The following is a 24750-nucleotide window of genomic DNA, read 5'->3' as shown; positions in this document are numbered from 1 at the left end:
TCTCCTAAACCTCCGCAGCCGTTTTTATTGATTCCGCTTATGAACATTTTATAGCAAATGGTGGGAAAAAACCTTCTAGGATATAGGAAAGCCTTTCACTGCTCCCCACAAGATCTGTACACTCCTCTCCTGAAATACTCTGCGCGTCACATAGCAATAGTCCCAAGGTCTGTGACCTCCCTCGTCTCCCGCCCCTTCTCACATTTAGCATATTGCCCCCTGTCTTACCAATATTGGTCTCACTCCAGATCACAAATTTCTATTCTAAAAAAAATACTCTGTGCTGCGGGGGACCCTTCTTCCACTAGCTCAGCTGTAATTTATGGACTGAAATCTCTGACTTGTATCCATTTCCCTCCTCACATCATGACTTTCTCCCTGTGAAACAGTCACTGGCTTGGAGTGCATATAAAATAAGTGCACTCCTCCTGAAATACTCTGTGCTGCATGAAATCCTGCTCCATCTGCTATGACCTCTATTCCCCTTCTTATATGATGACAAATCCCTTATTACATACCTACAGCTCAGCCCCCACTACGCCATCCTACAAAATGAACATAACCTTTTTTCTGAAATACTCTGTAGAAGACGCAGGGTTCAATGCAGCACAGAGTATTTCAGAGTAATGGGATTTGTCATCATGCAAGGGGAGGAAATTGAGGTCTCTGTAGAAGAAGCAGGGTTCAATGCTGCACAGAGACCCCTATCCCCCCCCTTGCATAATGACAAAACCCATTGTTCTGAAATACTCTGTGCTGCATTGAATCTTGCTTCTTCTACTGAGACCTCCATTCCCCCCTTGCATGATAAATCCTATTACTCCGAAATACTCTGTGCTGCAATCTCCATACCAATAACCTGAATGCACACATCTCATACCCAGCTGCAAATATATCCTTAACCACGTCCAGCCTCATGTTATTGGCAGCCGGGAGGTACTGACACAAAGTACAGGAACATCAGCTGTAAATAATTCATATGGCAGCAAACGTGTCCAGAAAGAGGAGTTTAAACAATACATGTAACAATGAAGTGAAGGACGGACCCTTTTTTATTTAGGGAAATTGAACCACAGGGGGCGCCACTTCATGAACACCGCTGCACAAATTAAATAGTTAAATACCCAAAGACCCCGGGCGGCATTCTCACTGATCTGCAGAGGTACAGATCTCTGATTATCACTGATCTGCAGAGGTACAGATCTCTGATTATCACTGATCTGCAGAGGTACAGATCTCTGATTATCATTGATCTGCAGAGGTACAGATCTCTGATTATCACTGATCTGCAGAGGTACAGATCCCTGATTATCACTGATCTGCAGAGGTACAGATCCCTGATTATCACTGATCTGCAGAGGTACAGATCCCTGATTATCACTGATCTGCAGAGGTACAGATCCCTGATTATCACTGATCTGCAGAGGTACAGATCCCTGATTATCACTGATCTGCAGAGGTACAGATCTCTGATTATCACTGATCTGCAGAGGTACAGATCTCTGATTATCACTGATCTGCAGAGGTACAGATCCCTGATTATCACTGATCTGCAGAGGTACAGATTCCTGATTATCACTGATCTGCAGAGGTACAGATCTCTGGTTATCACTGATCTGCAGAGGTACAGATCTCTGGTTATCACTGATCTGCAGAGGTACAGAGCTCTGATTATCACTGATCTGCAGAGGTACAGAGCTCTGATTATCACTGATCTGCAGAGGTACAAAGCTCTGATTATCACTGATCTGCAGAGGTACAGAGCTCTGATTATCACTGATCTGCAGAGGTACAGATCCCTGATTATCACTGATCTGCAGAGGTACAGATCCCTGATTATCACTGATCTGCAGAGGTACAGATCCCTGATTATCACTGATCTGCAGAGGTACAGATCCCTGATTATCACTGATCTGCAGAGGTACAGATTCCTGATTATCACTGATCTGCAGAGGTACAGATTCCTGATTATCACTGATCTGCAGAGGTACAGATCCCTGATTATCACTGATCTGCAGAGGTACAGATCCCTGATTATCACTGATCTGCAGAGGTACAGATCCCTGATTATCACTGATCTGCAGAGGTACAGATCTCTGATTATCACTGATCTGCAGAGGTACAGAGCTCTGATTATCACTGATCTGCAGAGGTACAGATCTCTGATTATCACTGATCTGCAGAGGTACAGATCCCTGATTATCACTGATCTGCAGAGGTACAGATCCCTGATTATCACTGATCTGCAGAGGTACAGATCCCTGATTATCACTGATCTGCAGAGGTACAGATCCCTGATTATCACTGATCTGCAGAGGTACAGATCCCTGATTATCACTGATCTGCAGAGGTACAGATTCCTGATTATCACTGATCTGCAGAGGTACAGATCCCTGATTATCACTGATCTGCAGAGGTACAGATCCCTGATTATCACTGATCTGCAGAGGTACAGATCCCTGATTATCACTGATCTGCAGAGGTACAGATCTCTGATTATCACTGATCTGCAGAGGTACAGAGCTCTGATTATCACTGATCTGCAGAGGTACAGATCTCTGATTATCACTGATCTGCAGAGGTACAGATCCCTGATTATCACTGATCTGCAGAGGTACAGATCCCTGATTATCACTGATCTGCAGAGGTACAGATCCCTGATTATCACTGATCTGCAGAGGTACAGATCTCTGATTATCACTGATCTGCAGAGGTACAGATCCCTGATTATCACTGATCTGCAGAGGTACAGATCTCTGGTTATCACTGATCTGCAGAGGTACAGATCCCCGATTATCACTGATCTGCAGAGGTACAGAGCTCTGATTATCACTGATCTGCAGAGGTACAGAGCTCTGATTATCACTGATCTGCAGAGGTACAGATCTCTGATCATCACTGATCTGCAGAGGTACAGATCTCTGATTATCACTGATCTGCAGAGGTACAGATCCCTGATTATCACTGATCTGCAGAGGTACAGATCCCTGATTATCACTGATCTGCAGAGGTACAGATCTCTGGTTATCACTGATCTGCAGAGGTACAGATCTCTGATTATCACTGATCTGCAGAGGTACAGATCCCTGATTATCACTGATCTGCAGAGGTACAGATCTCTGATTATCACTGATCTGCAGAGGTACAGATCTCTGGTTATCACTGATCTGCAGAGGTACAGATCTCTGATTATCACTTATCTGCAGAGGTACAGATCTCTGGTTATCACTGATCTGCAGAGGTACAGATCCCTGATTATCACTTATCTGCAGAGGTACAGATCTCTGATTATCACTTATCTGCAGAGGTACAGATCTCTGGTTATCACTGATCTGCAGAGGTACAGATCCCTGATTATCACTGATCTGCAGAGGTACAGATCTCTGGTTATCACTGATCTGCAGAGGTACAGATCTCCGCTTGCTGCTCATAGATCTGCGCAGACTTCAACTGATACTTTTGTGTAAACAATCCGGATTCCAGGTTGATACATTTGATCTGCACATGATACATTGGAGCAGACAAAGGATTTGCGCTGCTGATCTGTTTAGCTCACGGAGGAGTGCCCAGAATGGATATAGTGGGAACAAACCCTAAACTATGATGGACTAAATCTGTAAGGGTTTTGGGGGTGATCAGTCTTTGAATGACAGCAAGCAGAGATCTTGAAAAGTAGATGACAAAGCTGCAAGACATCTCATCATGCAATGAGGGGTTCGGCTGCCCACACATATAGAATCTCATTTCTTAAGGTGGAATTCCTCTTTAAATTACAACTGTCTAGGGGAGTCGGACATGTGCCCCTTCCTTATGATAGACGGCTATTCTCTGATGCGACACCCCAGCTTTGAGGCTTAGACGCCTAAGGCGCGGCACATATACAGGAAGGATGGGGATCTACGTGAATTATTCAGCACCATACATGGCCCCGGGGCACGTCTTTGAACGCCACACTTGGGTGCTATCCAGACCCCACAGAGCGGGTAACCCAGCTCTCCTGGGTACAGCAATAAGGGATCCCCCTCCCCATAACAGATCAGAAATCTTCAATAGAAGACTGGATGAATGAGGGTTGAGTCAGTAGGAGTCAAAGACAGAGGCGCAAAGTAAGTGCCCCCCTCCACTACCACATTTACAAAGAGCTTTTTACTATAAAGGCCTCTGTGATAAGGAGGGGGATGGAGGGGCGGCTGCCGAGAGCGTGGAGCTCTCATCACAAGCTCTTTAGTGGAATAGAACAAAAAAGCCACCAAGAAAGAAAAAGCTTCTTCATAGAAATAAAACTGAACAATCCGATGAGGAGCAATGAGCGGCTCAGAAAGAAAATGTATCAAAGGAGCATTAACCAGCGGGAGCTGCGGAAAAAGACGAGCGCAAAGCCTGCAGCGGAGAGAGAAGGAGATGAGGAGGTCTGCACAGAGGACGACACTCAGTCAGTCTCTCCGTCCTTGGAGGGGGCACTGCTGGATGAGATAATATATATCCCACCCGCCCTCTTCACTGCTGGATAATATAATATAAATTTATATATCCCACCTGCCCTCTTCGCTGCTGGCAGCTTCTTAGCTCTGCTACATAAGTGCAGGTTGAAAAACTTGTATTAATAAACAGCAGCCAATCTGAAGCAGAGCTGAAGTGTAAAGCATGGTGGCGGGGAATTAAGACATGTAAGCTTTTCACACAAATGAGGCTGTGAAGAATGGATTGTAAAACACTCACGTGTGAAACAGTTCTAATGAGAAGCTTGGACTTCTTTTTTAGCCCCCCCATGCTTGACACTGAAGCTCTGCTCCTTCAGATTGGCTGCTATTTATTACACCAAGTTCTGCAGAAAGTCAGTGTATGGAGAGTGGATTAGCATTCAAAAAGGGGTCTAATTTTTTTTTCTTTAAAAAAAACCTAGAAACAGCGCCACTTCTGTATCAAAGGTTGTGACTGGTATTGCAGTGACCCAATTTAATTTTTTGGCAGCTTTAGGTGTGACACAAAGCAGTACATTAGTAATTTGATTTGTAGTACTGGTAAAAGACTAAATGTCAGCCATACTGGCTATCATCTAAAAAAAATTGCAGGACAGAATGAAAACTTACCATTACAGCAATTCCTGTGAACATCACTGCAGAGACGAACTGCCATACTCTGGAATGGAAAAAGAATCAAAATCACAATCACATTTTATCACTTCACAAACAAATAACCCCACTCCCACTTTAATTTCCTAAAACAAGGCAGTAACGCATGCAATGCCAATTGTGGCCACCAGGTGGCAGTGTGCATACATTATGTATTGTATAGGTTTAGTGCATTACATTCTGTAAAAACTTATAAAGAAAACATATTTTTTTTGATTACTATTCCAGACTTTGCATCGCTTCTGGGTTCTGCAAACAATACAACATAAAGACTTTCCTGTAATTTGACATAACATTATAATTTATAGAAGAGCTCCCAGAGTATATGAATCAGGCCTTACATAATAGATCACAAAGCTTTCAAAATGACTCCTATTGGATAGAAATAGCACAGGGCTCGTTATTCATCTAAGTCTGAGCGCAGAATAGATCTTTCCCCTACAGAACTTTATAAACTTCTTCTAAATTCTGCATATTGGACTCCCAACTCAACTCACTATAGGGGATGGCCTGTTTAGAAGGAGTTAATGGTGGGGGGAGCAGTTCCAACATTCAGGACCTTACAGACCATTTACATCTTCACGTAGAAATATTTTACTATTGTTTATTTGCTGCCTATTTGCAAAGTTAAGCAACTTTCTAAATAGTCTTCATTATACATTTTATACCATCAGTAAGGCCTTCATCTGTCTGAGCAATCTGCAAAAAAGTTACAAATCCCTGACAGTTCCTGCTTTCGAGTCACTTTGATACTGAAGGAAGTGAGCAGGGAAGCAGAGATCGCAAAAGAGAACGGGATTGTACACTGATCTGCAATGGAGAGGGAAGAGAGCGTATCTCAGGGAGGGCAGAGAAAACAGGACAAGGAGGAAAGCACAGGAATAGGAAATATGTTCAGGATAGAAGCTGTGCTGATATAGGAGATAGTGAAGAGAGCAGCACCCTGGATATGCACAGAGCTAACATCCAGCCTATATTACTGAGAGAGACACTCCTACAAGAGAACAGTCTGATCTGATCAAAGGGGCAGTAAATGCTGAAAATTGCTGACTGATTCTTAGTGCAATTTTTTTTTATTTTTAACTAATCTAGATCAAAATATCCCCCCCCCATGTCAAAATGGGTCCATAGCCTTTTATTTATTAGGCAGAAAGGAACAAGGATAGAAAGATCTTTTAGTTCTTGAAAAACTTGCACAAGCAACATAACAGATTGTCCATTGATTTCAATGGGAACTGTGTAATACTTACTTTCCCCTGTGATGGCGCTGCAGGGAAATGTAACCCTTGCTACCAGGATCCATCACAGATTACACGTGATAACTGGGGGTCCCAGCAGGAGGCCATCCAGACATCTGTTTATCATAAAAGACACTTCCCACTAAATGCACAATTTCTTTAAGATTTTAAAAGGTTTCTACTAGTGATGAGCAAGCATGCTCGTTAATCGAGATTTACGAGCATGCTCGGGGTTTTCCGAGTATCTTCAGCGTGCTCGGGTGTTATGTTTTAGTTACTCCGTGCTCATGATTAGCGACTGTTTGACAGCTTTAATACATGTGAGGAATGCCTGTTTCTTAGGCATTCCTCACATGTATTAAAGCTTTCAAACAGTCGCAAATCATGAGCACGGAGTGACTAAAACATAACACCCGAGCACTCTGAAGATACTCGGCGAGCACCAGAGCATGCTCGCCGAAAGGGTTTAACAGAACATGCTCGCTCATCACTAATCTCTACCTTTCCCTTCCACATCGGGAGGTAAGCAATGCTAAATGAGCAGGACAGGTGAACAATACCTGTGGCCATGCACCTGTCAAGGTAAAGTCATCAGAGCTGCTCACATCCCAATGAGGAAGTCACAGATTCTGGAGAACCCCTCTAAAGACCTGTAATTTCAAGAGAACGACTAGCTTTATTATTTTATTTATATTTATTTAGGTTTAATTCTATTTTGTGTAAAGAATTTGTGTAGATGGAGATGATAAACATAAGTTAGTTTGTAGTTAATGGGGAAACAAACTGACAAGCTGCAGATTAATAGAATCTCACTTATCTGCTACTTTAATCCTCTGTGGATTCCACCAGCACAAATCCAAAGTCTGCAGCAATTCCACCAAGTGTGAATTTGGCCCATTAATCATGTAGAGATCTGAACCAGCTCTTACCTTAGACCCAGGGGTTCCCGTACAGCAAATTTGATTTCATTCCCTAAAACTTGGCTGATCTGCCGATGAAAGAGAGAGCGTTACATTTCCATCCTAATAAAACCCTACAAGTGGGGCAATAAGGTCAGTAATTAAGAGGCATCATTATCATCAGCCGAGGATCCAGATTTGCAGCCTCTTTAGCCTCTCAAGCATCACAAATTATTTTAATCACCGCACGGAAGCCCCAGCCGCGGAAAGAAGCAAGCGGGCACTTCATCGTAATGCAAAAGGAGTTTTATTTCAGAGACTGCACAAAATAAATACTTAATGCAGTAATTAGGAGCCTGCCAGGGCACTTACAGGGAAGCTGGGGGGAAAAGAGAGGGGAGATGGCGCCTGGATGCCCTAAGGGGTTAAGATAAATGCCAGTGATGCAATTCATTCCGACAGCATCTGATGAAATCCAGAGAAAGAAGGCAGCGAGGAGGTGAGCGGGAGGAACGCAACAGGAGAATGGCACCGGAGCAGAAAATCCTTCGCGCAAAGGCCGTCTGAAGAGAGGATCGGGGTTATCGAGGGGGGAGTAGTGCAGACAAACGATTAATGTAGAGCAAGGGGTGGGGGGGTACAAGAACCCATGCCAAGACTGTGCCAACCGGCTCCGACAGCTGTAAGGATTAATAAGGAACCACTGAATAAACTTGGCGCCAACAGAGGCTTAAAAGGGGCAGAATACTCTTACTTATGAAAGTCGCCAGATCTACAGAGAAAGGTCACCACAATTTCATCATCTGTTCCCAAATCACATCACCAACATGGTGATAATGGCCAATTGCGACTCCCGGGCGGATCAGTTTGCTAATCTCTAGCATCAGGGGGAGGTCGAGTTTGGCATTTACGTTTGAGGACAAGTTCATATATCCTCACTGTGCAGATGTGAAATTTTTCATAACAGGCGTTACATCGACGACGTTAACGGGTATATTGAAGTCTATGGGTAAGACAGAAGCAAAAAAAAGTGAACCCCGATGACCCACATAGACACAACCAAAGTAATGTTTATGGTCAGTGTTTCATCTCTGCTGGGAGAGTTTAAGTCAAATGATGTCAGCAAGTATAACAAGTTTCCAAATATATCGGATGACATCATCATTCCTTAAAAGTGGAATGGTCTGTGGTCTTATTAAAGGACTACTAAAGTGCTACAAGGTGGGCATTTTTTGCTCATTTTATTCCCACTGCTCCCCTGAGCATTCTGCTCTCTCCACCCCCACTCCGCCATATGGATTCTGAGAGATGGACCCTTTTATGGTCTTTATCAAGGGGGTGTGGCTCACAGAGCGGCCTAAAGATCCGCCCCAGAGGATCCTGGAAGCCACACCCTAATGTACAGAGTATAAAAGTTAGCACTACATTTTCTGTTAATTGACTCCTTTAAAAGTTAGTGAGCAATTTTACTAGCAAAATACCTACCTGCACCCACATTTAAACACACGAGCCCTCACCTTAGACCGATGCACCTCTCCGTCATCATCCTCCCCTCCCACACCGAGGATCTTGCGCGTCTTCAGCCGGCTCACGAGATCGCTCTGGCTGTGCTTTTTCATTAACGGTGGAGGCGATTTGGTCGCCATTGTGACGGCGCCGTCTGTCACTCTTCAACCAGCAGGGAAACCTGGAGGATGAACAAGATGGTGGGAGGTCAGAGAAGAAATATTGAGGCAATCCTATTAGATAAAAGGAATCTATTGCCCAGTTCCAGTAATCCAGAAACTGATGATCAGGATCTCCTGCTAATCCGGCATGCAGCACAAATAGTCCTACACTAGATTATCGAGAATACTGATGGGTGCACAGAGACACACACTTTCCCAACAAGGACAGAGGAGGGTCTCGCCACTGGGACAGGCATTCATCTCCAGGATGGGATCCCATCCCGCACCGCTAGGATTGGGGATGAATCTGCCCAATCGCAGATGGCGCCATTTATGCCGGGCACGTTTCCTTGCCAATTTTCTCGTTCAGTAAAGCCATAGCCCTAATAGATTTACTACAATTGTATCCAGTTTGTATCCTATGTGCACAAAGCAGCTCCAGTCCAGACTGATACATTGTAACAAGCAGTCACTTGCTTTCTTCACACTTGGAGGATTTTCTAACCTGTTGTAACAAAACCTCAGGAGCTTGAAATATAAATGCAGGACAGGTTTTCCTGATCATCACAGGTGTAATGGGCTGATCTGTGATGGGCAGGGTCCTCCTTTAAACTGGCCATTAGTGGCCCAATCTACCCAGCTCTTGGCTTCACCAGTAAAGGAATATTTTTGTGGACAAATTTAACAAGGATTCGCTCCATCACCGTCAGCTAAACCGTAAAAAGATGCAGAAATCCCACCGCTGTGTCTCCGAATACGCTTAGTCCATCACTCGCCGGCTGCGGAAAATAACAGAACGGTTTCCGCGCCAGAGACGTCGCCCGCACTAGGGACTGATGGGGAAATACTGGGATTCCCACCATACCCAGTCCAAGCCACCACTGCAGATTTTATGCCTACATATGGGAGAGGTATAGAATACATCACTATATAACTAGCCATTATTACCATTCAGGAGTCTGAGAAAGCTGTGTGATCACCCTGGGTAGACGTTTGGCCATATTGGTGGTCACCCAGCTCTCCCAATAGAAAAGTATACCTAGTCATGCGGAAGTGTGGATTGGATATTATATAAATAGGTGGGATTACCATTCAGGATTCTGGGAAAGCTGAGTTTAAACCCCCTGTTAAAGCCAGCCCACTTTGCAGCTATTACTCTTGTACAAAAACTGTTCCTACATATGCAGCAATATGAACATATAGGAGTAATCACTGGGAAAATATGCCATTCAGGAGACTGGGAAAGTTGTGTGATATCTAGTAGAGCCAAATCATACGTCTTCACAAGGGTCATCACCCAGCTCTCCCAGACACTACAATGCCTTATCTGCTGAACTGTATAGAAGAATGGGGAGGTTACTGTGTAAGTAGGCAGAGACCAGTCAGGGGACTGAGAAAGCTGGGTGATAAATGCTGTTGGAGGCCTTTTAGTGGTCATTTTGGTCAGCACCCAGCTCCCAAGACTTCAGGAATACAAATCTAACTAGTGAGGCAGAAATGTAGGATGCAACACTGGATAACTAGACAGAATTGCCATTCAGGAGTCTGGGAAAGCTGGGTGATGCGTGCTCCGTGTCTTGTAGGCAGACTGCACACAGCTCTAACCAAGAGACCGGGAATCGAAAAATATTAAACAATTGAACAAGGTAATTACCTGCGTAGCTCAGTAAATGAACGCCCGCTGGCGAACGGTGCCAACAACACTGGGCACAATGGATTCCCACATTAAGTAAAGGCAATCTGATGGATCGGTTACATGTCTTTTACTCCAGTCACATCCAAAGCTGCCTTTAAAACTCTGTAAATATCCTGCACGCAGCAGGAGACTGGCACAGGTCACAGGTCTGATTTTAGACTGTAGTAAAAACTAGGGCGAGTTCTCAACATTAGCTCCGGATGTGACTGGAGCTGACCTTCCTTCACATTTTGCATTATGAAGGGGATTCCTGAGACTTGTAGTGCTACAGCAGTAGAGTTGAAGGTTAGTTCACAGGTCTTATTTTACAGATAAGATTAGTCACATCCAGAGCCGCTTACAAAATTCAAAAGAGACTGCAAAATCTGACCCGTGACCTAACGGTTCTGCTGTGGCACTACAAGTATCAGGAACACCTAATGCAAGTTTTGCTTTATCCAGTTTTCCAGTAAAATGCATGCTCCAGTCACATCCAAAGAAGCTTTCAAAATTCAACCTGACTAAAGAATAAATTAAAGATTTTACAAGAAAGAGGTGGAACTGAACCTACAAGCCACGGTCTTATGTATTCCTGAGACTTGTAGTACTTCAGAAGCAGAGTTAAAGGTTAGATCACAGCACTAATTTTACAGTGTAGACAAATTAGAGTGTCATTTTGAAAAGCAGCTCTCGATGTGACTAGAGCACAAGTTCCACATTTTGCAGGAACGAGATGGAGCTGGACTTACATGCTGTGCTCCTATGCATTTCTGACTTCTAGTGCTACGGCAGCGCAGTTAAGGTAAAGTTTGAAAGCAGCTCTTGGTGTGACCAGAAAAAAAAAAAATCTAGATTTTCAAGAATTATATAAAACTAAACTAAACTTGCCATTGTCCTATTTCTGCTGAGAGTTGTTGTGCTACAGCTAGAAGTTAGCCTCCAGGTCTGATTGTGGAGTGTAGGTAAACAAAGTCAAAATTTAAAGGCAGCTCTGGATGTGACTAGAGTTTAAAGATCAGAACACAGACTTGTGTTCACAGTCAGTGGGAAGCAGGAGGACCTGTACCGCCATGGGCACGGTTTTGACGCCCACCAATAATCCATTATCTGCACCGAAGGCAAATACACCGCAGAAATTACTAAATATAATGTATATATCCCGTAACCACTGTGTAAATTCTGCAGTTAAACCATTCACTAAATATGTGACCCCCCACACACCCAGCGTGCTGCTTCATTTCCACACAAGAATGTAATGGACACGTGTGCGGCGTGTGTCCAAAGAGGGCGCTGAAAGCCTAATTAGCCTCCCTGCGATGCGCAGGCTTTTTTTGCCCTCTGAATAAAACACATAATTAGGCGGCATGCCTCGTCTCACTCGCCCCCACACAGCTGAGAGGCCAGCACTTGGCACGGTCCTGCAGCAGAAGCGCCTGGCACCGGACCCTGGTGGAAGGGACGGCCGCTGGCATCAATGCTCACTGTACAAGAGCCAACAAAGACTTAGTAACGCTGTGCGCCCACAGGAGACAAGAACTGCCGGGAACGCTGTTAATGAAAGAGGGTGAAAAATATAATATAAGGGAAACACATGCAGGTCTTGTTTCTAAGTTTTCCGCTTGCTGTCAGTGAATGAAAGAAAATTACTAAATTTTGCTCGCACAATTACGGTTTGTTACAATGTATCAGCAGCCATGATTCTAGGCCGCTCACTAATACACTGGGACAAAACTGCATATATATTAAGTTTCTATACTAATGAAGACAACATCAATTAAAAGGGGTTTTCCATTTTCAGCAAAGGAAATCCCCAAATGCTTGCAGGCGTTGCTCCAGCGCAAGCTGTCCGCCTCTTCTCCGATTTTTGTGTTTTGGTTGTTTTGTGAGGTCGATATTGCACATCGCTCCTGCAGCCAATCCCTAAGCTTAGTCGCTCTGATGATGGCCGTGATTGGCTGCAGCGGTGATGCGAGCTGCAGTCTGCTGCTTTTAAAGCACAGACCAGAGCAACTGAGGTGGGCCGGAGCTGGAGAGGGGGAGGACCGTCTGTCTTTGATATTTTTCATGCCTGCAAGCATTTGCAGGTTTACTTTGCTAAAAGTGGAAAATCCCTTTAAAAGGCATAAGCCATCATTAAAGGGAGTTATATCGGTTTCCATGTAATTCTACATTTCACCTGCAGTGGCCGCTGTCTGAGGCTTTCTCAGCTGTTTGGTACAAGGCGATCAGACGGCATTATACTAGGGATGGCCTTTAATTTAAAAAAAACGTTTTAATACTGCACAGAGTTTGTTACAATTGCATCTATTCTTTTTAATACTCTTTTCTATGCAGCCTGGATTCCAGACTGATAGATCCTCTGCAAATAAAATGTCGTTAAGAAAAGCAGAGGAGACTTTATATTGATCAAAGATGTTCTGCAGCAGCTGGGCTGTGCATTATACAGAGCCCTGCCTCAGCTCATGCAGAACCATTTTCTAAAAGGTAACACAAATGCTCTCCCTTCATCGTCAAAATGAGTGTTTAAGGCATTATAGAGTACATTACCCAAGCTGCTGCACCACCTCTTTTGCAGAGCCATATCAGTCATAAAACTAATTGGGAAAAAAACAAAACAAAAAAAAAAAAACGTCCCTTTAAAGTAATATCCTCTATATGAGAAGACAAAGGAGTGCTGCAAATCATCCAATGACTGACAAAAAAGAGGTTCTGCAGCAGCAGAAATTGCATGTACACAGACATGCGCATCCCAAATTATGGAGTCGGAACTTTGTCCTGCGACCTCCTTACATGGCTGCAAAGCTCTTCAGGGATTTCTTATACCCTTCTGGGTAGACGATAATATAGGAGAAGAATTCCAGGACTGAACAGGTTAAAGTTCTTTAAAACAACAAAACTTTAGTTACTGCGCAGAAGAGCCGCCAGCAGCCGAATATCGCAGCCGCCGCCGCTAAAAAAAGCAACCACTTAATTCTTTAATTGCTTTTCACCATGCCACCCCTCCCGGCGGGCGCTGAGCCCGGATAATTGCACAACGCGTTTCTACCTGCTCACCTTACAGAGGCGCCTTCTCTTTGGGTTCGAGCTCGCGCCTCTCCAGGCAGGTCCACAGCGAAACGCGCTTGAAAAAGCGCTAAACGCACAAAAGCCTGAACATACGAACAATAAGTCGTTCTTCCATACAAATGATACTAAAGTACAAGAAGTGACCATTCTTCAGGGGTTCTCCGTTCTGAAGACGCTCTATATGTTACAATACAAGTCAATGAGAAGGGTAAAAAGACCCCACAAGACACCTAGGCGTCTATTAGAGCATTTTTGCTTCAATAATCCGCTAGTGGTTCCCAGCTTGTTGGATGGAGTGAAGAAAACATCCAGAATGTAAAAAAAAAAAAAAGCCCCCCAAAAAGTTGCAAAAGTGCTCATAAATCAACCAAAAAAGACGACGCTTCAGGATTACAAAAAAAGTAAACTCTCACTGCTCACTCTCTGGATTACCTGCTTGTTAACTCCCCCACCCCCCTAAAAAAAAAAAGAAAAAAAGGCAGGTAATCCAAAATCTGAGCGTTTTAAGGGAATATGCGTACAATGTTTTTTTTTTTTTAAATGTGTCCTTAGGTCCCAAAATATAATTATAAAGGGGATTCTTCCATCTCCAGGATATAGAGTACTTCCCCACCTCTGGTTTCTTGATTCCCACCACCACCACCTCCAGATGGACAATACATGCAGGCTCAATAATATCCATAACTCCCATAGAACAGTATGGAGAGTCATGATTGGCCATCTCTGCACTCATCCTCCATATATGTGGCACCTCACCCGATCAGTCCATCATGAGATGACTCTGCTGACTCGGTCTCGATCTACACAGAAAAGTGTGCTGCAAAAAAGTGATCTTATTCTATAAAAACTTAACGTTGAAAACTTTGCAAAAAAAAAAAAAGTTCAACATATTCACAATTTTCTTTTGCTTTATCATTTTTGAATTATTTTGTGCAACTTTTTTTTTCCCCCATAAATGCACAAACTTATTCCAAATTCTCCCATTCACTTTAATGGAGATGGGCTGCAATTCCACACACAACCTGAGTAAAGGGGGGCGATATGTCTAAAAGCAGACCTGTTCTTCTAAATCTATACAACCCCTTTAACTAAAGCAGGCTACACTGCAGGGATGGGAATCCGGGTATGGGCAGCCGCTTTTGCCTCCCTTCTCCTTTCTTTGCAGCCACAGTGACTCAATTTTCTCAAAAGGAGGATTACAGATGTGAGACAATAACACTGATGACCCATCCTAAATATCATCCTTACTACCCCTTGAGTTTGCACAATTAATGGCTTTTTGGCAAGTCTTCTGAATGCAGCTTTAGATATAACTAGAGAATAAAACCTGAAGCTGAGGATTGTGCGACCAGATACAGAAAGAAAAATATTTACAAAAATGTTCAATATTTTGATAAACTATAAAAGCAGCACTTTCCTACAGACACATTCTCCCCCAAGTGTCTTCTCTCCTCATCTCTTATCAGAGGCATTAGGGAAAAAATTTGCATGCAGTTCTAACAAGATAAACATGAACCAGGAGGTTCGGGATGAGCAGTGCCAGGGTATAAAAAGAACCCATAATAATAATAATAATAATAATAAAAAAAATAAAATAAATAAAAAAAAAATTGCTAAATAGAATTAAAAAAAAAATTGTCAGCGTGAAGGGAACGTGCAGTGAAAATCTCCAACACTGACAGATTAACAGAAACCCATCAGCTTCCATCATCCCAGCCTCTTCATTTTCTACCTGGGCAGATCTGAGAGATGTAATGGAAAAGATGTAACACGATGGAGGCTTTAGATTCATTTTTCCTCCCAATCACATGAGGTGAAGCACAGCAGTGACATGATGTGACCGCACACAGCTCTCCACTCTTGGGATTTGACAGCGATGCCAAGCGCCATCTGTCTGACTGAACGCAGAGGCCCAAAACGCAGAAATGGGGGCAAAAGAAAAAAAAAAATAAAAATAAATATAGAAAACACAAAAAAAGAGAAGACAATCCCAGCCGGGATTCACCATGTGTACGCAACTATGTTCGGTACATATACAGATGTATCTGCTGTACAGGAGACTGCATCTACACGGAGCAGACTTGTTTCAGGTCCACATAAATCACACAAGAAATAGAAAACCGTATGAGACATCTTAAAAGGGATGACAAGAAGTAAAGGTGATAACTTCTAGATCGGTGGGGGTCCGACTGCTGGGACCCACTGATCAGCAGATTGGTCACTTTTATCCCAGGTATAACAGAGTGCCAACATACATGCCCTCTAGTGCTGCCCCATAGATCATGAATGGAACGGCACTCGCACATCCGACCTGCTAAACCATTTGATAATGGGAATAAGAATGTCCTGTTCTGACAATGACTGCAGGTCCTAGGGGTTGGGCCCCCACCGATCAGCAAGTTATCACCTATCCAAAGGACAGGAGATGTCCGATGACCCCTTTAAGGTCTCATTCAGATATCAGTGTTGCATGTACGTGTTGTATCCGTTTGCACAGATACAACCCGAACCCATTATAATCTTCGCTGCTGTTTACATGTCTGTTTTTTTCACGAACTGTGTATCCAGGCAAAACACACGGAGACGTCTGTTTTTTGGCAGCACGGATAACAAAGGCCAATACAAGTCTATGGGTCCGTGAAAAACACGTATAGCACACGAATGACGTCAGTGTAGAATCCATGGGCTGTCTGTGTTTAACATTGCAAAGTATAGAAGCTTTGTAATTATTTATAGACGGAACACACACACACACACACACTCCCGACGGAACACACACACTCCCGACGGAACACACACACTCCCGACGGAACACACACACTCCCGACGGAACACACACACTCCCGACGGAACACACACACACTCCCGACGGAACACACACACACTCCCGACGGAACACACACACTCCCGACGGAACACACACACTCCCGACGGAACACACACACTTCATTTTTTCATGTACATGTTTAAACATGGCCATCATGGAGTGCTGCTGCGCTTTCTTTATATATATTGTGCAGTTTCTGCAGCTTGCATCTGTTCACACTTAGGATGTGCTGGTCAGTTTTCTTATTACATATTACTATAGGAGGTGGTAACTGCCTCCTGTTTGACCTTGCACTCCCCCCATTTAACCAGCAGGTGATGTATATTCTATTCTACCAGCCCATTTAAATTGTAGGCGTTTTAGCCCAGAAGTGACATGTTTGGTCCAGAGTTGTAGGCTTGTAGAACAAGAGAAGCATGTAGGTAGAGTAGTACCCATTAGACGGGAGGTCACCTTGCAGCGGTTGATGGGCACACATAAATTGGCCAATTTATGCGCTAAGAACCTCCATTTTTTTGCAAGTAAAGCTTATTGAGTAATAACAGAGTTTAGATCAAATGTCTTTATTGTCTTTATGTATTTTGGCCATAATGGAGTGCTGCTGCGCTTTCTTTATATATATGTTTAAGCATGGACATGTGAATGATGCCTAAGATGTAGCGAAGGACATAAGGGTAGGGAAACTAAAGAAATCTGGCAGACAGTGAGACATCTTTGGAATATGGAGGGCTACGTACAAACTGAAGAAATCAGTTCCGTACCTAATTATAAACCTATTTTCTTTATTCAGAAATTGCACACTGAACTCCAGGCAACACACAATTTATGCAGTGTGAACTGTAAGAAACACTGATTTTTATGTTGCCATATGGGGAAAATAAAATTAAAATTGTAAATGCAAAGCAACATGTATACAACGACTTAGATCTTCTTACTGACTACAGAGACTTTTTTTTAATAAACGGATACTTGCAAAGTGGGCAATAAAGGTTTATTACCTCTTTCTGTAGTTCAATCCTTACTATAAGGTTTGCTCCCCATTTCTATTTGCAGAGACCTCCTCATTTCTACCACAAATGGTCTATTATTTTCTATCTTGTCCATGGTTGTGTCAGGTATTGCATCTGAAACGAATGATGCAAAAACTGCAATACCAGTTAACAATCCATTTCTAGGAAGAATAAATAAAGATAAAAAAGAGGGTCTATCATTGGTCAGTCTCTGAAAAAGAGGGATCAGCATTTGCAAAAAAAGGAAATTAAAAGTCACAGTTCAGTAATGCAGATTTACAGAGTTTAGTTATAGGGGGGCAGGGGTAGCACCAAGGGGTCTGGAGCTGCTGGGCTGGAGATCTAAGACATGAAACTCCAAAATAATAACAAATAAATAAACAAATAAAGAATAACATCAGCATAAAAAAAAAGACAAGAGGCGCAGATTGCGCTGCGATGTGCCGGCCTCTCACACAGCAGCCTCTTCTGGAGGCCGGCCCAACATTCACACTCTGTAATTAGCATCTGGCGGATTCTTTATGTTCGCAGCTACACAACGAGCCTCATTAACATGATCTCGGCAATGCAAAAGCATTGGGAAAAAAAAATAAAAAATTCTTTGTCATCTCTAACTTTTTATTGGTGCAGCTGGGAAGAGTCTCCTGCAAATCCCAAAATTAACAGCGTCGTCGCCTTCTCGGATGGCGCAGACACAAGAGACTTGCTAAATTTGCTGGAAAATATAAATGGTGCGATTATTCCCAGGAACAAGAGTTTCAAGCAGATTAATGAGCCGGAATCATAATGAGACTGAATAACAAAGCAGCAATCCAACGTAAAAGTATTAATAGCGTGGAATCAGCTTGGAAAGCTCGCTGTATATGTGCAACTGATAATCCAGAAAATCTGATACTCTGGCACAAGCAGAAGACTGAGCAGCAGGAACCCATCAGGAGGTTTTGCTTTCTGGTCTTGATAAAATCCTCTACAATAAACCTCCTTTTATAGGGAACTTTCAGTGACCGACAATCTGCCATCTTTCAGGTCAAATGTACAGTGGACAAGAGGAAATTTAATGTATTAAAAGTACCCGGCGTCTGTTTCAGTAAATACTTGTATTGACCATGAAAAAAAAGAGGCCTCAGAATTCTTACTTTTCCTCAGCGCTATATCATTCCTCTATTACTCCTCCTGGAAACTTTTTTTTTTTTTAACAACTTGGTGTCATTATTTCCCGTTATTAACAGAATGTGCCCTATGATGATCGGTCAATGTGTGCAACATGCTCCATTGACAAACGGAACGGTATCGGCTATCAAATGTATTTCCAGGAGGAATAGCAGAGGAACCAAACAATGCAAAAAAAAAACAAAAATTGCTGCAGATTTTAGTAGAGACTTTAGGAAAACAGACACATTGTATCTCAAGGGATAGACCGGGCGCCCTCTAATCCATCAAATGTTTAATGTCAACTCTCTCGGAACTGAGAGATGGCAGATTATCAGATGCTTTTGGATTATTGGACACTGGCACAATTGTATGGTCAGTTAACTTTAAGACGACCAGGACGGTGCTAAAAATGGACTTGGCGCTGTCTGAAGTAGCGAGACCCCTCCAGTGTTAATGCAGGCGCAGTGGCACTGTCTACTTTTGCATAATATCTGAGAAATCCAATCTACACAATCTGCAAGAAATAACAAGATGACACCTGGTTATTATGTGCGTCCCCTTCACACATGCCTCATCGCAGCGTACCCATGGATACAGCCGGCACGGGAGGAGGCAGCGCCGAATTTATGCCATCATCGCCTGCAAGTCTCATCTCCTGGACAAAGTGATGGGGGTGTTAACTTATGTAACAGCTGGAACACCATGAAATATATAGGATCCCTGAATCAGATTTCCTTCCATTAGTCAAAATAGCTTTCTAGCATTCTGCAGGATGTTTGCAACAACTGGAGCAACTTTCAACTCCATAAACTTTGCTGCTGACTGCGACCACTAGAGGGCGCTCACAATACATGGATTTCTACTGTTCCCATTAAGATCATTAGTAAATCAGTCTTCAGTGAGCTCCCCCTAGTGGTGGCAGCTTGCAAATAATTTTATCATTTCACTTTGATGGATGTGCAAATTGCCTCTTCAGAGAGGAAGAGGCCTAGAACTCTAGTGCCACCTATTGGAAGTAGCAATAATAAAAGTCACTATAAGTAATGGATGAAAAACTTTCCAGGGCCATTTATTATTCGCTTTGTGAGCACTAATGCATTCTTCAACTCAACCCAAACTGTTCCCACTAGTACAATTGGGGAACACAGTCAAACATCAGCCATTTTGGAAACTTTTTTTTCTTGTTTATATGGTCAGCGGGCAACAGTAATAAACTTGACGTAAAAGTAGTCAAAGAAAGGATATTGGCTTGCCAGTGCAGATGGCCATCAGTACATACTCAGCTTTCCACAAACCCTATAGGCATACAAATCTGCATAGTTAAATATGCCTTTTTCTACAGATTTGACCATGTGTCAGTCATCACCGCAGGTATGGAATTATATTCCTAAACCAGGATGATCAGAACTATTAATGACAGAGGGCAGCAATGCATTGAATAAACACAATAAGGAAACTCACATTCCAAAATGTATCAACAGTAAGCGATCTGGGAGAGCTATGGGGTCTTGGATTTGCCCTTTATATAGATCTTTTTAAAGGTCCACATTGGTTATTGCACCCTGCTTGTAAATTGCTTGTCCCCATATTTTCTGCATTACAGTTCGTTAACAATCCCGGCCGCCTGCGCTGTCAGTCATCCACTGCACATGGAAGCTGTAGCACATCCTTCCAGAAATTCCTTGGATTTCATCCCTAGGAATAAGGATTTCCTTGCACGCAAAGGTTTTCCTGTTTTACTCAGCAACATGCAGTAAAGTCTGTAATTATGCAATCACAGCACAGGCACGTAACCGCTGGCAGCAGAGAATGCGACTCGCACTCCAGGATTTGATTGTCCGCCTTTTTGCAAAACTTGTTTAGAATTTAATCAGCGCAAATCAAGGGGAAAACTTTTCTAGTTTAAAGTGAATAAAAGTTTAAAATCACTGTACTGTAAAATAGTTTTGCAACTTTCTAAGAGTTAACTTCTTACAACCACTACTGGCAAAGCAAAATCTCATCAGTGTTTATTTATAAAACTTTTGATATTTATTTCTACAAAGAAAAAGTTCAGGAACTTTGTGTTATAGAATAATCTCTGCTTGAGGTGCATAGGAACACTAATTTACAGCCAGAGTCTGAGAACCTGGGATAGGCGTTCAGCAGAGACACAATGTACCAAACACTGCAGCTGTATCATTTCCATTTTGCATTTGATACAAAATTTGCTGTGCAAAAATTATACTTCAGTCTTCGCCCCAGCAGAAAACCACTCCGTCCGCCACTGGCTGCAGATGGGTCTTCAATTTGGATATTACCGTCAAGTGGTCCGTGCAGTGCGACCCACAACAATGACGAGCGTCGTCCCACTCAGTCACAACTAATCAATGTCACTAACATACGTTGCGAGTCACATGAAAACTTTTTCAGCGCCGAAAGATCCAGACCCAAGATCTAAGAGAAGACCGATCCAAAGTAAGAGGAAGAGCGTGCAGGGAGCTGGGTTGGCAAGACAGCAAAGTATAACTTTTTTTTAACCCCTTCAGAGCCATATTAAGAATCATGCTAAATAGTAGTGTACGGTTTAGTGTCATTTTGCTGGAGCTGTGCAAATAGAATTCCCAAAAATTCATTTCCTGAAGAATCAGATTTTTTGGGGGGTAAAGTTCATGATGAATTCAATTCGTATATTTATTGTTGTAATAGTCTTGATGACAGAGTATAACTGTCAAACTCTGTCGCGTGGGCCAAAACTGACCTGCAGGGGTATTATATTTGGCCCCCGACACCAGAACTACTTCCCCTATGTGGGCCCATTATACTGCACGGAGAACTATGTGGGCCCCATTATACTGCACGGAGGACTATGTGGGCCCCATTATACTGCACGGAGGACTATGTGGGCCCCATTATACTGCACGGAGGACTATGTGGGCCCCATTATACTGCACGGAGGACTATGTGGGCCCCATTATACTGCACGGAGGACTATGTGGGCCCCATTATACTGCACAGAGGACTATGTGGGCCCCATTATACTGCACGGAGGACTATGTGGGCCCCATTATACTGCACGGAGGACTATGTGGGCCCCATTATACTGCACGGAGGACTATGTGGGCCCCATTATACTGCACGGAGGACTATGTGGGCCCCATTATACTGCACGGAGGACTATGTGGGCCCCATTATACTGCACGGAGGACTATGTGGGCCCCATTATACTGCACGGAGGACTATGTGGGCCCCATTATACTGCACGGAGGACTATGTTGGCCCCATTATACTGCACGGAGGACTATGTGGGCCCCATTATACTGCACGGAGGACTATGTGGGCCCCATTATACTGCACGGAGGACTATGTGGGCCCCATTATACTGCACGGAGGACTATGTGGGCCCCATTATACTGCACGGAGGACTATGTGGGCCCCATTATACTGCACGGAGGACTATGTGGGCCCCATTATACTGCACGGAGGACTATGTGGGCCCCATTATACTGCACGGAGGACTATGTGGGCCCCATTATACTGCACGGAGGACTATGTGGGCTCCATTATACTGCACGGAGGACTATGTGGGCTCCATTATACTGCACGGAGGACTATGTGGGCTCCATTATACTGCACAGAGGACTATGTGGGGCCCATTATACTGCACGGAGGACTATGTGGGCTCCATTATACTGCACAGAGGACTATGTGGGCCCCATTATACTGCACGGAGGACTATGTGGGCCCCATTATACTGCACGGAGGATTATGTGGGGCCCATTATGCTACATGGAGTACTATGTGGGGCCCATTATACTGCATGGAGTACTATGTGGGGCCCATTATTCTGTATGGAGGACTATGTGGGGCCCATATTACTGTATGGAGGACTATGTGGGGCCATTATTCTGTATGGAGGACTATGTGGGGCCATTATTCTGTATGGAGGACTATGTGGGGCCCATTATGCTGTATGGAGGACTGTGTGGGGCCCATTATGCTGTATGGAGGACTGTGTGGGGCCCATTATGCTGTATACTGGTTGGCCCGTAACTTTGTCCAAGTTTTTCATTTTGGCCCGCTGTGTGTTTTGAGTTTGACGTGCCTGCCATAGATGAAAGTTTAAGTCAGGATGAGTTTTCAGCCTCTTGATGTCTACTAGATGGTTTCCATTCACTGACCACTTTCCAATATCTGGAGGAAAGCGTAAAAGTGCGTATAAAAGGATGTAAAAGTAAAATAGAACACAAAATAGATACAAAGTATATACATAAAACTCACAGATCATTTGATCCTATTAGTAATTAAAGGGGTTGTCCATTCACAAGATATTGATGACCCATCTTAATAGGACTTGTTCTGCAGCACCTGGCAGCAGCTGCTACATGATGAATGGAGCTGCACTGCACCGCTTGGTTCAATCTGTTTACACTGGAACAAACAACTGGTTAAGTGATGGCGCCGGGTATCTTATTGATGGCGTATCCTAAGAATTGGTCATCAATATGATCTAACTAATCAACCCCTACAAGTTTTCATTTTAACAACCCCTTACTCTAACACTTATGTCTGCGTTTGCATTTGTTTCCTCACAGTCCAAACAATCATCCACATCAATGTCTTTATCCAAAGCAATTACAACATGGCCACCGATGCAAACAGCCATTGGGGTCCCACAGAATGTCCCAAAAATCAACCCAGTACTTCCAGAGTGAAAAAGTGTAAGAATGGGAGCTGGAAGGAAATTTCAATCAAGGACATTGTCTTTATACAAGTAAAAGGAGTCTTAAAGGGTTAAGCTGAAGTTGATAAATAGCTAAAATTGCAAAGTGCTTGTAAAAAAAAATAACTTTACTCTTCTCCACTTATTAAAAATCCTCTCTGGACTGGAGGGATTTTTAGTTCTATAGGTCACTGCTCATTGCCGATGTTACCGGTCACCTCTGCAAGCTCCTAGGCAAGGAGTGCTGCACTGTCAAGCTTGTCTATAAAGCTTGTAAGCGCTGCTCTGCAGCTGTCTGGATTGCTGGATCTGGCCATCATCCTTGTCCCTGCGCTCCTCCAGTGCTACCACTGCTCGCAACATCAGAGAGCGCACAGTTTGGGCAGTCGGTCAGACAGGGGCGCACGGTCCCCAGCAAAAGCAGCAGGTCGGAAGGCAGGGGGATGGGGCCTCCCGAATCATAAAGGTTACAAAATACCTTTAAAGGGGTCATCAACTCTGGATGCTAAAGTATATGACAATGAGGGGGTCTCAAAAGCCACTATACCGACCTGCCCCCAGAAACACAGCTTTAAAGTTTTCAGCGGTGGCAGTCACATTTGGGAACACATTGACCCTTCTCTCCCAAAAGACAACCCCAGCATTATGAATGACACATGGAAGGTGGGGGCCCGGTTACAAATGTTGTATTGTGGACAAGGAGCTTCAAGTTAGACCTCCGGCTGCCCCTACCAAGATACCATTCGACTGCGGAGACCCCGTTAGAAGGCCCTCCTCCTCCTCGGTCATGGATTTTCCAAGGTAGACAATCCCTTAAATTGGAGATGGACAATTTAATCATTAGCCCAGACTCTCCGCAATCTCGTAGGCTTAAAGATTTGTCCACAACCTAAACCTAGGAGAGACCCCATAGGAGGACATCAAGCACCAAGGAAAACAAATCCCTTCCATGTTTCACTACAACCCCCTCCTCCTGTTGGCGTCGTCACTACTTTCTGCCAGAATTTCCCCACACTACGACACTCACGTAAGAGTCCTTGGCAGACGAGACTCCTCACCAATTCCTTCCTCGTAGAAACATTGGCTCACACTTACGCAGAGACATACGCAACGTGCAGAGCAGATATACACAAACAGCTCCTGCAATAACATAGGAAGCCTGGCGGCCCAGCCTGACTCATCCACGGGGCAGGATTTCCTCCCGCTCCAGGGGTCCCTACAATGCAGCATTCAGACAGTTTTTCCACTCTGAGTTTCAACTCCTGCTATTAATTGTAGCAAAGCAGAGTTTGTTATCTGGGAGAATACACAATGTGATCGCATGGTGCTTTGCATAGGACTGCACTGTCCTAACTGAATATATGACAAGTCAGAGCAATGAT

General features: G+C 43.7%; 1 protein-coding gene across 5 annotated transcripts in view; it reads right to left on the bottom strand.

Moving 5' to 3' along the window:
- TP53I11 (tumor protein p53 inducible protein 11) overlaps window positions 1–24750 on the bottom strand; it is a 48434-nt gene that overhangs the window by 4694 nt on the left and 18990 nt on the right. For all 5 annotated transcript variants that reach the window (XM_073658154.1, XM_073658156.1, XM_073658153.1 and 2 more), the window contains 3 exons: window positions 8787–8956; window positions 7300–7358; window positions 5091–5139 (listed from right to left, as the gene is read on the bottom strand). In XM_073658154.1, coding sequence (XP_073514255.1) covers window positions 5091–5139; window positions 7300–7358; window positions 8787–8915 — 237 coding nt within the window. In that variant the 5' untranslated portion in view covers window positions 8916–8956. The remainder of the gene's footprint in view (window positions 1–5090; window positions 5140–7299; window positions 7359–8786; window positions 8957–24750) is intronic.

This window comes from Phyllobates terribilis, unplaced genomic scaffold (genome assembly GCF_046119375.1).
Source record: "Phyllobates terribilis strain yellow unplaced genomic scaffold, ASM4611937v1 Scaffold_13__5_contigs__length_258822181, whole genome shotgun sequence".
Lineage (NCBI taxonomy): Eukaryota > Metazoa > Chordata > Amphibia > Anura > Dendrobatidae > Phyllobates > Phyllobates terribilis.
This window is presented reverse-complemented; position numbering and strand designations above follow the sequence as displayed.